The 10,534-nt window shown below is 44.3% G+C and overlaps 1 protein-coding gene across 13 annotated transcripts in view; it reads left to right on the top strand.

Moving 5' to 3' along the window:
* The window catches only part of pbrm1l (polybromo 1, like), a 37,023-nt gene extending 27,794 nt beyond the window's left edge, over positions 1-9,229 (top strand). For 5 of the 13 annotated variants that reach the window (XM_078946716.1, XM_078946717.1, XM_078946718.1 and 2 more), the window contains exons 17-30: positions 122-342; positions 417-608; positions 754-911; positions 989-1,231; positions 2,196-2,341; positions 2,471-2,628; positions 2,985-3,168; positions 3,254-3,461; positions 3,550-3,748; positions 3,837-3,992; positions 4,823-4,984; positions 5,289-5,353; positions 5,736-5,949; positions 8,826-9,229. In XM_078946716.1, the coding sequence (XP_078802842.1) occupies positions 122-342; positions 417-608; positions 754-911; positions 989-1,231; positions 2,196-2,341; positions 2,471-2,628; positions 2,985-3,168; positions 3,254-3,461; positions 3,550-3,748; positions 3,837-3,992; positions 4,823-4,984; positions 5,289-5,353; positions 5,736-5,949; positions 8,826-8,989 (2,470 nt within the window). In that variant the 3' untranslated portion in view covers positions 8,990-9,229. The remainder of the gene's footprint in view (positions 1-121; positions 343-416; positions 609-753; positions 912-988; positions 1,232-2,195; positions 2,342-2,470; positions 2,629-2,984; positions 3,169-3,253; positions 3,462-3,549; positions 3,749-3,836; positions 3,993-4,822; positions 4,985-5,288; positions 5,354-5,735; positions 5,950-8,825) is intronic. The other 8 variants (XM_078946722.1, XM_078946724.1, XM_078946728.1 and 5 more) reach the window with 5 other exon arrangements.
* The last annotated feature ends 1,305 nt before the right edge of the window (positions 9,230-10,534 follow it).

Here is a 10,534-nt window from a genome sequence, read left to right as displayed (position 1 = left end):
CAAAAAAGTGTGAGCATCCTTGACATACATTGAAGAGACACTAGATGTGAAGTAAGTCCTAAAGAATAATTAAAGCAGTTCAAATACATACTAATGGTTCTCTTGCTTTGTCTTTTTACAGGACAGACTCAGAGATATTTGAAGATGCAGTGGAGCTGCAGCACTTTTTAATCAAGATCAGGGATGAGCTATGCAAGAATGGAGAGATCCTAATGTCCACTGCGCTCAGTTACACTTATAAACACTTGCAAAGTGATGTCGATCAGGAAAAAAGAGAGAAAATTCCCAAAGAGATTGAGGAGGATAAGAAAAAAGCAGAAGAGGAACAGGAGCAAAACAAAGGTAGTTGGTTTATTATTTATGCATGAAAACACAGGAATCTCTCTTCCTAAAATGTATCTGAAATGTTTCTGCAGATATAAAAGAGGGAACAACCGATTATGTACCAGGAGAGCCCTGGCAACCACATCCTCTTCTCAAGTATGTTCAGGAATGCTCCTTTGACAACATCACCTACAACGTGGGAGAATTTGTCTATGTGGAGCCATCAGAAGCGAACCTCCAGCCTCACATTGTCTGCATTGAACGTCTGTGGGAAGACAGCGCTGGTAACCCTCTAAGGACTGTTTGTCACAGATACATTTCACATGGCGATACATGTAGAGCACCAGAGTGCCACTGCTACAATAGCCGAGCTCCTTATTTATAATACTGCTGTATATTTTGGAATGAATCTATACTTGTTCTTTGAAGGTGTGATGTGGCTCTATGGCTGCTGGTTCTACAGGCCAAGTGAAACTTTTCACGTGGCTACACGAAAGTTTCTGGAAAAAGAGGTCTTCAAGAGCGATTACTACAACAGAGTGCCCCTCAGTAAAGTTCTCGGCAAATGCGTGGTTGTTTTTGTGAAGGTTAGACACACCCCAAAAAGGTTTTATATGATAAAGGAACTGTAGTGAATTTAGGTATCTTTTTGTTATTCATGTAGGATTACTTCAAAATGCAACCTGAGGGCTTCAAAGCTGCAGATGTGTATGTGTGTGAATCCCGCTATGCTGCCAGAATCAAGTCCTTCAAGAAAATAAAAATTTGGGCCGTGCCAGAGAGTCCGGTAAAGTTGGTGCCCCGGGAGGTGCCTCTGCCCGTTGTCCGTGTGGCCTCCATGTTTGCCAAACCAGACCTAGACAAAGCGTCCTTGTCTCATGCAAACCCCGGCAGTTTTGAGGACAAGGTGAGGTGAAACCTGTTTGGAATTTCAGCACCTAGTTGATTCAATTGTTGTTTGTTGCAGTTATATGAGATCAACTTTTCTTAAACATGCTTGGGATTTTTGGTAAACCTTTTAGATTCTGCTAACTTGAGTCAGTCTTAACAAAAACTACATTTATTATCAAAGGCTACGTTCACAGTGCAGGCTGAAAGCCGATTCCGATTTTTTTGCCCCTATGCGACCTGTATCTGAGCTTTTCATGACAGTCTGAAAAAACACAGATCCGATCTTTTCAAATGCGACCCAGGCCACTTGGGTATGTGGTCCTGAATCCGAAACGTATCCAATCTTTTGAAATGCGACCGCCGTCTGAACGGCCAGGCCACATGTATCCGACCCGTACGTCATCGATACGCTACAAACTTCATAATTCTGCGTTGAAGTAGGCGGGAACGAGAACATAAACATCAACCATGGCGGATGATGCTGATGAGACCAGTCAGTGGAAGGGAAGCGAGGTCACCGATTGGATTCATATTTGGGGTGACAGCTCTATTCAGGCCAAACTCTAGAGCTCTTATCGCAACCGGGCGCAAGGTCACACAGGAGATCACAAAATTCCCATCTACTTGGAAATATGAACGGCCTTGCAAAAAAATCAGATTTTTTCAAAAAATTGGAATTGAGCATTAAGCCCTGCAGTGTGAATGTAGCCAAAACTACATGTATGCCAGTATTTTTAGGTGTTAACACATGTTGAGCTGTTTCATGAAGTCTCTGTTGTCAGGACTCTGCCATAGTTATCAAACCTTGATTTGCTGGTAAAAATAAAATCTGGATGTTTGTGCTTGTTGCTAAGTACAAACGTCATCTGGCCTCCCGACCGAGAACTCTTTTTCTAACATTTAAGTCTGGCAGCAAAGAAACTCTATTTCAAATTAGAGACTGTAAAGATTTGAATGTTTGTGAATGTTTAACACTTCAGGAGCGAGAGGCTGTTCCCATGGAGATAAATGGAGCCGAGCCAGGCTGCCAGTACTACGAACAGTTATGCCACAACAACATGTGGTTTAAACTTGGAGACTGTGTTTACATCCAGTCACATGGATTGTCAAAACCCCGGGTTGCCAGGTTGGTGAAAATAAACCATAAATAGTCAAGAAAACCTCTCAACAAGAAATAGGTTTTGAAAAATGTCAGTGTTGCAAGTACAATTCTTAATTTGCAATCCCTCATGCAGTTTTACTAACTTGTCTACAGAATTGAGAAGCTGTGGTTGCAGAATGGAACCACCTTCTTCTTTGGACCTATTTTCATTCATCCTGAGGAAACGGAGCACGAACCCACAAAGATGTTTTACAAGAGAGAGGTTTTTCTAAGTCACCTGGAGGAAACCTTGCCCATGACTTGTGTCCTAGGTATGGCAGAGCTAGCCGTCTCTGAATGTGGGGCTTCAAACTTCAAATTTTATTGACAAAAAAGCGTTTTTCATGTTGTGAAAGAGCTTTACAAACGAAAGGCAAACATAGGCACAGCATTTTGAATTTAAAGCCAACCTCCTCCTCCATCCCACCCACCATTGACATTCACCCATATACCCCAAGACCCCAACATAAAGAATACAGGCATGAAAACAGGGCTGGAATTGTAAGAGGAACTTCTAGCTTGGCTCTACTGTGAGGAAACATTAAAATGAAGCTCTGGGGCTAGAATCATGTCATTAAAAAAATCTATTTTCCAACTCACTTAGTAACGACCCGTGTTTTGCTTCCAGGCAAATGTATGGTGTCCTCCTTTAAGGAGTACCTGTCATGCAGACCTACAGAATACTTTGAGGTGGACATCCTGCTGTGTGAGAGCCGCTACATTGAGACAGAGAAACAAGTGAAAAAGTTCAAGGGTCTCAAGCGCTTCTCATATTCTTCCAAAGTGGTGGAGGATGAGATTTACTATTTCAGGTTTGGAAAGTCAAAAAGAGCTTCTCCTCTGATCTCAACTGAATCAGATCCATCTCTCACCGTCTTGTTTTGGTGTTTTGGGTAGGAAACTCATTGTACCACAGAAGGAAGCTTCACCCTTTTTGGACAAGAAGATAGATGAGCTTGAACTTAAACTGGCAGACATGGAGGATGGAGATGATGACATGGAAGACATGGACGAGGATGATGATGCTCCTGTGACACCTTCAATGCCTCAAATGCAAAGCTCTCTATCAAATGACATGGACATCATGCCATACACACCTTCCCAAGTATTTATATACTTCCAATGACCTTAACCACCCACAATCTTGTGCTCAAGCACATTTCCTTGATTTGGTGTTTTTCTCTCTTTTCAAGGCCACTCCAAAGGTGAAGGGTTTATCAAAGAAAGAAGGAGCAAAGAGGAAAATGAATATGAGTGGCTACATTCTATTCAGCAGCGAAATGCGGGCTGTCATCAAAGCTCGGCACCCAGACTTCTCGTTCGGAGAGCTGAGTCGATTAGTGGGCACAGAGTGGAGGAACCTCGAAGCTTCCAAAAAAGCAGAGTATGAAGGTGTGAAACTGATGAGCAAAATCAAACTGTGTAGTTTTGTTGGTATGAATTATAAGAAATGTGAAAACAATGGTTTGAAATATTCCAGAGCGTGCCGCAAAACTTGTGGAACAGCAAGAACGCGAGAGGCCACCCCAGAAGCAAGCTTCCCCTCGAGCAGGTACCCCTGTGGGGGCACTGATGGGGGTAGTGCCTTCGCCTAGCACTATGGGAATGATAAACCAGACTATGCCACCTGTGTCAGGTAACCCCTCTAAGAAACAGCATGAATCTTTCTCAGCAAGACAGCAGGAAAACCAGACTGGACTGTGAAACACTCATCCTCTACTCCTAGAAATATGTTCAACTTTCTCTCTAAGTCACTCATGAAAACCTTTATTCATTTTTATCTACCATCTCATTTTTACGTTAATATTTTCATTATACTTAGCTTTTTGTTTGATGTTGCACAGCTGTTCATTGCACGTTTGATGTTGTTTTTTTAACCGTGAATGCTTTTTGTCTATTTTAATTTAACATTAATGCCTGATTCTCTAACATTCTCAACCATCCATATTTTTGTTTGTACATTGAAGCTAAAAGATTTTCTGGTCTTATGTTTGAGTGGAAATTAGATATGATGCCTAAATTACAGCTAATTTAGGCATCATATCTGCCATTTTAATTATTATGGGATGCATAGATATTTTCGATTCTGTTTTACAGGTTAAAGGGAGAAACTGAAAACTCAAAAGAGCCCCAAATAGTCATTTAAATTCAAGTGACATAATCAAACATGTTACCTTCTTTATAAAAAAAAACATTTTGAAAACAATTCAATTGAGGACTACCTCTCAAAGTGCATCTTGCAATTTTATATTCAGATATATTGGTAATTAACACTATTGCAAGCATTTCCTATTTACATAACACACAGAAAATGGACCATAACAGATTTTCTGTTTTTAGTGCTTGAAGGTTCATGTGTGAAAAGGGCCAGAATTTCTTGTAGCTGTAGTAGTGCATGTTCTGTAGAGACCGCTGCATGGAACTTATGCATGGATGTGTTGTGCTTTCTTCACCTTCTTCCCAAAGGCATGATGGGAACTTACGGCTCACCATACATGCCCATGCAGGGCCCTCATGAGGGTTTGCTGAGTGTGGCCCAAATGCCACCTCACTCTGCAGGGCTTCCTCACCTGCCTCCTCACCGTCTTCTTCAAGGTATGCCTGGGTACCCTGGCATGTCTCATCAGGGTAAGGGCCACTGTCCTAGCCACACCTGCTCAGTCTCATCCAGTCTCGTCTCTCCTGCTGGAGGGGTTTACCTGGTACACAGGCTACACATCCTAAGCTAGTCTCTGAGCAGTCGAAGCTGTCTTGTCTCAAACTCCACTTTCACACATGTTATAATGCACGTGGAAACTGATACCTAATGTTTAACTGATTCCATTGACTAACTTGTTCTAAATTCATTATAACTCTCAACACAAAGTAAACATTCCCAGTTTAATTTAGCCAGGCTTTAAGTCACCCTAAGCTAAATGTTGTCCTCAAACAGGTATGATGGGTTCTGTGATGAATGGCATAGCAGGAAGCCCTGCACAAGGAAACTTCATCCAACAGGTGAGAAGATCCACAAAGTCGATTTGGATTTGTTTACATTTATTTTAAACTGTATCAGGACAGGTTTAAAGTGGCTGTGTAGCTCGGTTGGTAAGGTAGAAGGCTACCACGCCTGGAATCCAGGGTTCGACTCCCGGAGGAGAATCAACAATGGTAATGGGGCAATTACCATATGACCATGTGTTCTTAAACATATTACCATATCAATGGATCACAAGACCCTAAGTAATGAGAAAGATCCTTAACGCGCGCCCCAGCTGCAGCTCACCATTTTTTTTTTCTCCATTGTGGGATAAATAAAGTTTCAATTGTATCAATGTTGTGTAAAATGTTGTGTCATCATTCTTTCTGTGTTTTAATGAATCCTACTTTTTTGTTTTAGCCTGGGATGTTCAGTCCAGGGCAGCATGCTCCTCCACCATACCCAGGCCAGGGCCAGCTGGGCCAGCCTTCTCACTTGCAGCCAACCACTCCGATGTTTGTGGCACCACCACCAAAGACACAAAAAGTGCTGCACTCAGAAGCCTACTTGAAGTACATTGAGGGATTAAATGCAGAGTCGACCACTGTCAGCAAGTGGGACCAAACACTCAAAGGTATTTTATTTTTATTTTATCATACCGTAATCTACGGGTTATAGAGCGCACCGATTACATGCCGCACCAACCCATATTCACGTATTAAGCTTACTTCTTACATACATAAGCCGCATCTGTATACAAGCCGCAAGCATAAAGTGACGCGCCCAGCCTGACAAAGCATGTCCTGACTCCCAGACTAGATGCAGCTTTTAACCTCACTGTGGGAAGAGTCATCATAATGTTAGTTCAAGTATTTGGATACACCCACATCTGCCAAACAGCATGGACCTCACTTCTGTTCACAAGTTCCTCAGTTATGGTTTTTTTGTTTATTTTTTTTTACTTATTGACAATTGAGGTATCATAAATAAAATTACAAACAGTAACCATATAATCAACGTTACACGCGTGCCTCTGCGCAGCACCCAGTCGCTGTGCGCAGCTGCTGGTGGACGGAGCGAATCGTGTCTGTGCAGAGCAATCGGACTTAATACTGTACGTTTTGTGTATGAGGGGGGGATGCGTTGTTATGTGTGGGAGCCATCAGACTGCCATCGGTCCCGCAGCTCTATGTGAACGAGCAGCAGGAGAACATGTCTCCAGCTCACACAGCGGCTGTGGGGCGGTGTGAGCTTTTCAAAGTAAAATTCCGCTCAGTCCTTAGAAACTGGTCAAACAATCACGTGGATTTGTGTTTCCAGTCGTGTCCCGACAAAATAAAAGCTGATGTTATTCCCACATATTTAGGTGCAGCCAAGCTGCAGATTGCAGCTTTTCCCGCATCGATTCATGTTCATCCAGGCTAAATGTTGTTGTTAGCGCATGTTAGCCTTCACCTAACCGTTCTTCCGGCTTCGTTCTGCCACAAAAAAGCACTGACCACACAGATTAAAAATAAAATGAGCGAACAGGCACTTCATAATAAACATAACATAACAATAATAAAAGCATGTTTAAAAGATCATCTCATATATTACGGAGCTGCTAATAGATGGGCTAGTGTCACTCTGACTGAGGTAAATTCTCTCCTGAGCATGCGCTGTTCTCTCTGTCACGCAGCTGACCGGCTTTTCCAAACCCGTTGGTGATGGTGGATTTTTCACGGTGCTTTTAACGATTGCTTTTAACTTGAAAAGTGCGTCATATTGTAGTGGCGATCACGCGCACGTTGAGTCTAATGGCACCAAAGGATTCTGGGATGCGGCTGGGCATGCGTGTTTCTTTTTGTTGAACCATGACTGAAGTGTCTAAGACCTGAAGTCAGGTCCATGCTGTTTGGCTGCTCAGAGGTGTGTTGAAAAATAAATGGCTTGCTGCATGGAGTTGGATTTCGCATTCAACCTATGCTCTGAGACCAAAGAAACGTTCAAGGCGGCCGCCAAATAAATCCACAAATTAGCCGCGTCACTGAACAAGCCGCAGGCCTGGAAGCGCATCACAAAAGTAGGCATTTATAGTCCGGAAATTACGGTACTTTTTTTTGTGACCACCTTTCTTTTCCAGTCTGCAACGCTTTAGAATCCTTGTTTGCCTCTGCATGTTAAAGACTTTTATTAAAAGATAAAATATGCTTTCTAATGCATTCTAATTTACCTTTCTTCAGTTCTTAAATTAAACAACACAAATGCTTCAGAAGTTTAAACATCAGCTCATCTCAACAGCCTGGTCCTCTCAGGGCGGCCGGGCTTGTGGATATCCTGTCGGCTGCGGTAATTGGTCGGGCATGCGGCGCTGGGGGGGTCGGTCGGCCGGAGGGGGTTACTGCGTGGGGGTGGGGGGAACCAGAAGATTGTGAGTATGTGTGCGAGAGTGCATGGGTGGGACAGACCTGGGGGCTGGCTCGCTGGGATCCTCTGGGGCTCTCCCTCCCCATCACAGAGGGGGGAGGGCATTAAGGGGGTTGGGGAGGGGGGCTCAGATAATATGGCGGGGGAGGGTGGCTTGCGGAGACGGGGCGCCGGTTGGGTGGTCGGCGGCCCATGGGTTCTCGGGGCCCTGGCGTTCTCCCTGGCCCTTGTCTCGGTGTTTGGCGCCCAGTGGACCCCATGGCTGCCGCCTGGTACGGCCAAGCGCTCCTGTCCTGTGGCCTGGGGGCCGGACACCGGGTTCGCTTATGCCTTTGGGCGTCGGGGGGGCCCCTGTTGGGGGGCATTCTCTGCGCCTGGCTGGGTGGGTCTCTCCTCCCCTCTCCTGGTCTGGCTGGTCCTGCTGGGTAGGATCTGGTTCCCCTTATGAACACACGGTTCACTTCGGCAGCAACCATGTATCTCCACCCCCACATGCACCTGTACACTGCCACACTGCTCCCTGTCTGCTTCATCCCTCCTCCTAACCCACAGTGAATTGATGGACAGATATTTTCCACTCATCTTAGTGTCAGAATTTCACCTTTGATGTAATATTTGTCTTTCCAGCAGATCTGGTATAATTGTTACAGCTTAAAATAATAACTTATTCAAATCAGAACTTGTATCCCCCACTTTCTCACCTCTTTTCCTTTTACTCTCTTCCACCCCCCCCCCCCCCTTCACATTCTTCCCCTCTCCCTCCCCACACACACTAAATGTAACAAATAAATAAAAAATAATACAACAAAAAGGGGTTTATACAAATCTACACCCTGGTTTCTCGAAGCTATATAACCTCTTTTTATGATGGTAATACCTGTCCAACACAAGAGGCCTTCAGCTCTAATCTGTTTGATCAGCTGTTGGACAGAACAAGTTAAAAAAAAAAGATAAAATATGCTTAAGTAACAAAAAGCAACAAATACTGTTTATGGATGTTTTTGTGTGAAAAGTAACCAAAAAAGTATCATCAAACCAGAAAAAAATCTACATATTGTTTAAATATGTTTATCTATTAATTTAAAAACACCTTTTTCATTACAGCTCAAAGACGAGATACTCACCTGACGAAAGAACAAGAAAGTCGACTTCCAACCCACTGGCTGAAGAGCAAAGGAGCTCACACCACCATGGTGGATGCATTGTGGCGTTTGCGTGACTTGATGCTAAGGGACTCTCTAAATATTTGCCAGACTTACAACCTGTAACCTCTTAGAAAGACCTGTTCACCTCAGTTATTATTTTTATCCCCATATCATGGAGTTGTAGGCCATAGAAGCAATACTTTTCTTCAATTTTATATGTATTAGCTTACATAATCATGGACTTAATAATTATGTGTGTTTGCTTTTTTTTAAAATCTCTTTTACACTGTTTTTATCGAAAATCCAGCTAAACCTGAATTGAGACGAATTGAAATAAATGTAATAAAATTTGTTCCTATCTTCTTTTGTATGTTTTCTTGTCATTATTTTTAAATATGCCCAGGTATGCATTAATTTGTTTGTATACTGAAGTAAATTCATGAAGCCATCCAATAAGAATTGATAGATGTTAATCCTAATGATAAATAATATGCATAACGGATCCATCCATCCATCCATCTTCTTCCGCTTATCCGGGTCGCGGGGGCAGCAGTCTAAGCAGAGATGTCCAGACTTCCCTCGCCCTAGCCACTTCCTCCAGCTCCTCTTGGGGGACCCCGAGGCCAGCCGAGAGATGTAGTCTCTCCAGCGGGTCCTGGGTCTTCCCCGGGGCCTCCACGGAACACCTCTCCAGGGAGGCGTCCAGGAGGCATCCGTATTAGATGCCCAAGCCACCTCAACTGGCTCCATTCGATGTGGAGGAGAAGCGGTTTTACTCCGAGCTCTCTGCAAGTGACCGAGCGTCTCACCATATCTCTAAGGGAGCGCCCACCCACCTTGCGGTGGATGCTCATTTCAGCCGCTTGTATTCGGGACCTTGTTTTTTCGGTCATGACCCATAGCTCATGACCATAGATGTGTATTGGAACGAAGAGCGACTGGTAAATTGAGAGCTTTGCTTTTTGGCTCAGCTCTCTTCACCACGACGGACCGATACAGCGACCACATAACTACGGACGCCGATCCGCCTGTCAATCTCACGCTCCGGTCTTCCCTCACTCGTGAACAAGTCCCCCAGATATTTAAACTCCTCCACCTGGGGCAGGGACACTCCACCCACCGTGAGATGGCACACTACTTTTCTCAAGGTCGAGAACCATGGCCTCAGATTTAGCGGTGCTGACCCTCATCACAGCCGCTTCACACTCTGTACATAAAAACTATGAACAGAACCAGTGATAAAGGGCAGCCCTGCCGGAGTCCATCGTGGTCCTGGAACAGGTCTGACTTCTTGACTTACTATGCGAACCAAGCTCCTACTCCGGTCATACAGAGACCGGACACCCCTCAGTAAGACTCCCAGAGCACCATCCACAGGATACCATGGGGGACGCGGTCAAACGCCTTCTCCAAATCCACAAAACACATATGGACTAGATGAGCGAACTCCCACAATCCCTCCAGCACCCTAGATAGGGTATAGAGCTGGTCTACTGTTCCACAACCAGGACGGAGACCGCACTGTTGTTCCTGAAATTTGAGGTTCGATTATCGGATGGACTCTCCTCTCCAGTACCCTTTCCCAGGGAGGCTGAGGAGTGTAATTCCCCTATAGTTGAAACACACCCTCCGGTCCCCCTTCTTAAAGAGGGGAACCACCACCCCTGT

Source organism: Oryzias latipes, chromosome 5 (genome assembly GCF_053564925.1).
Source record: "Oryzias latipes strain Hd-rR chromosome 5, Olatipes_Hd-rR_3.1".
NCBI lineage: Eukaryota > Metazoa > Chordata > Actinopteri > Beloniformes > Adrianichthyidae > Oryzias > Oryzias latipes.
Note: the sequence above shows the minus strand (reverse complement) of the source record. Positions and strands in the feature narration are given on the sequence as shown.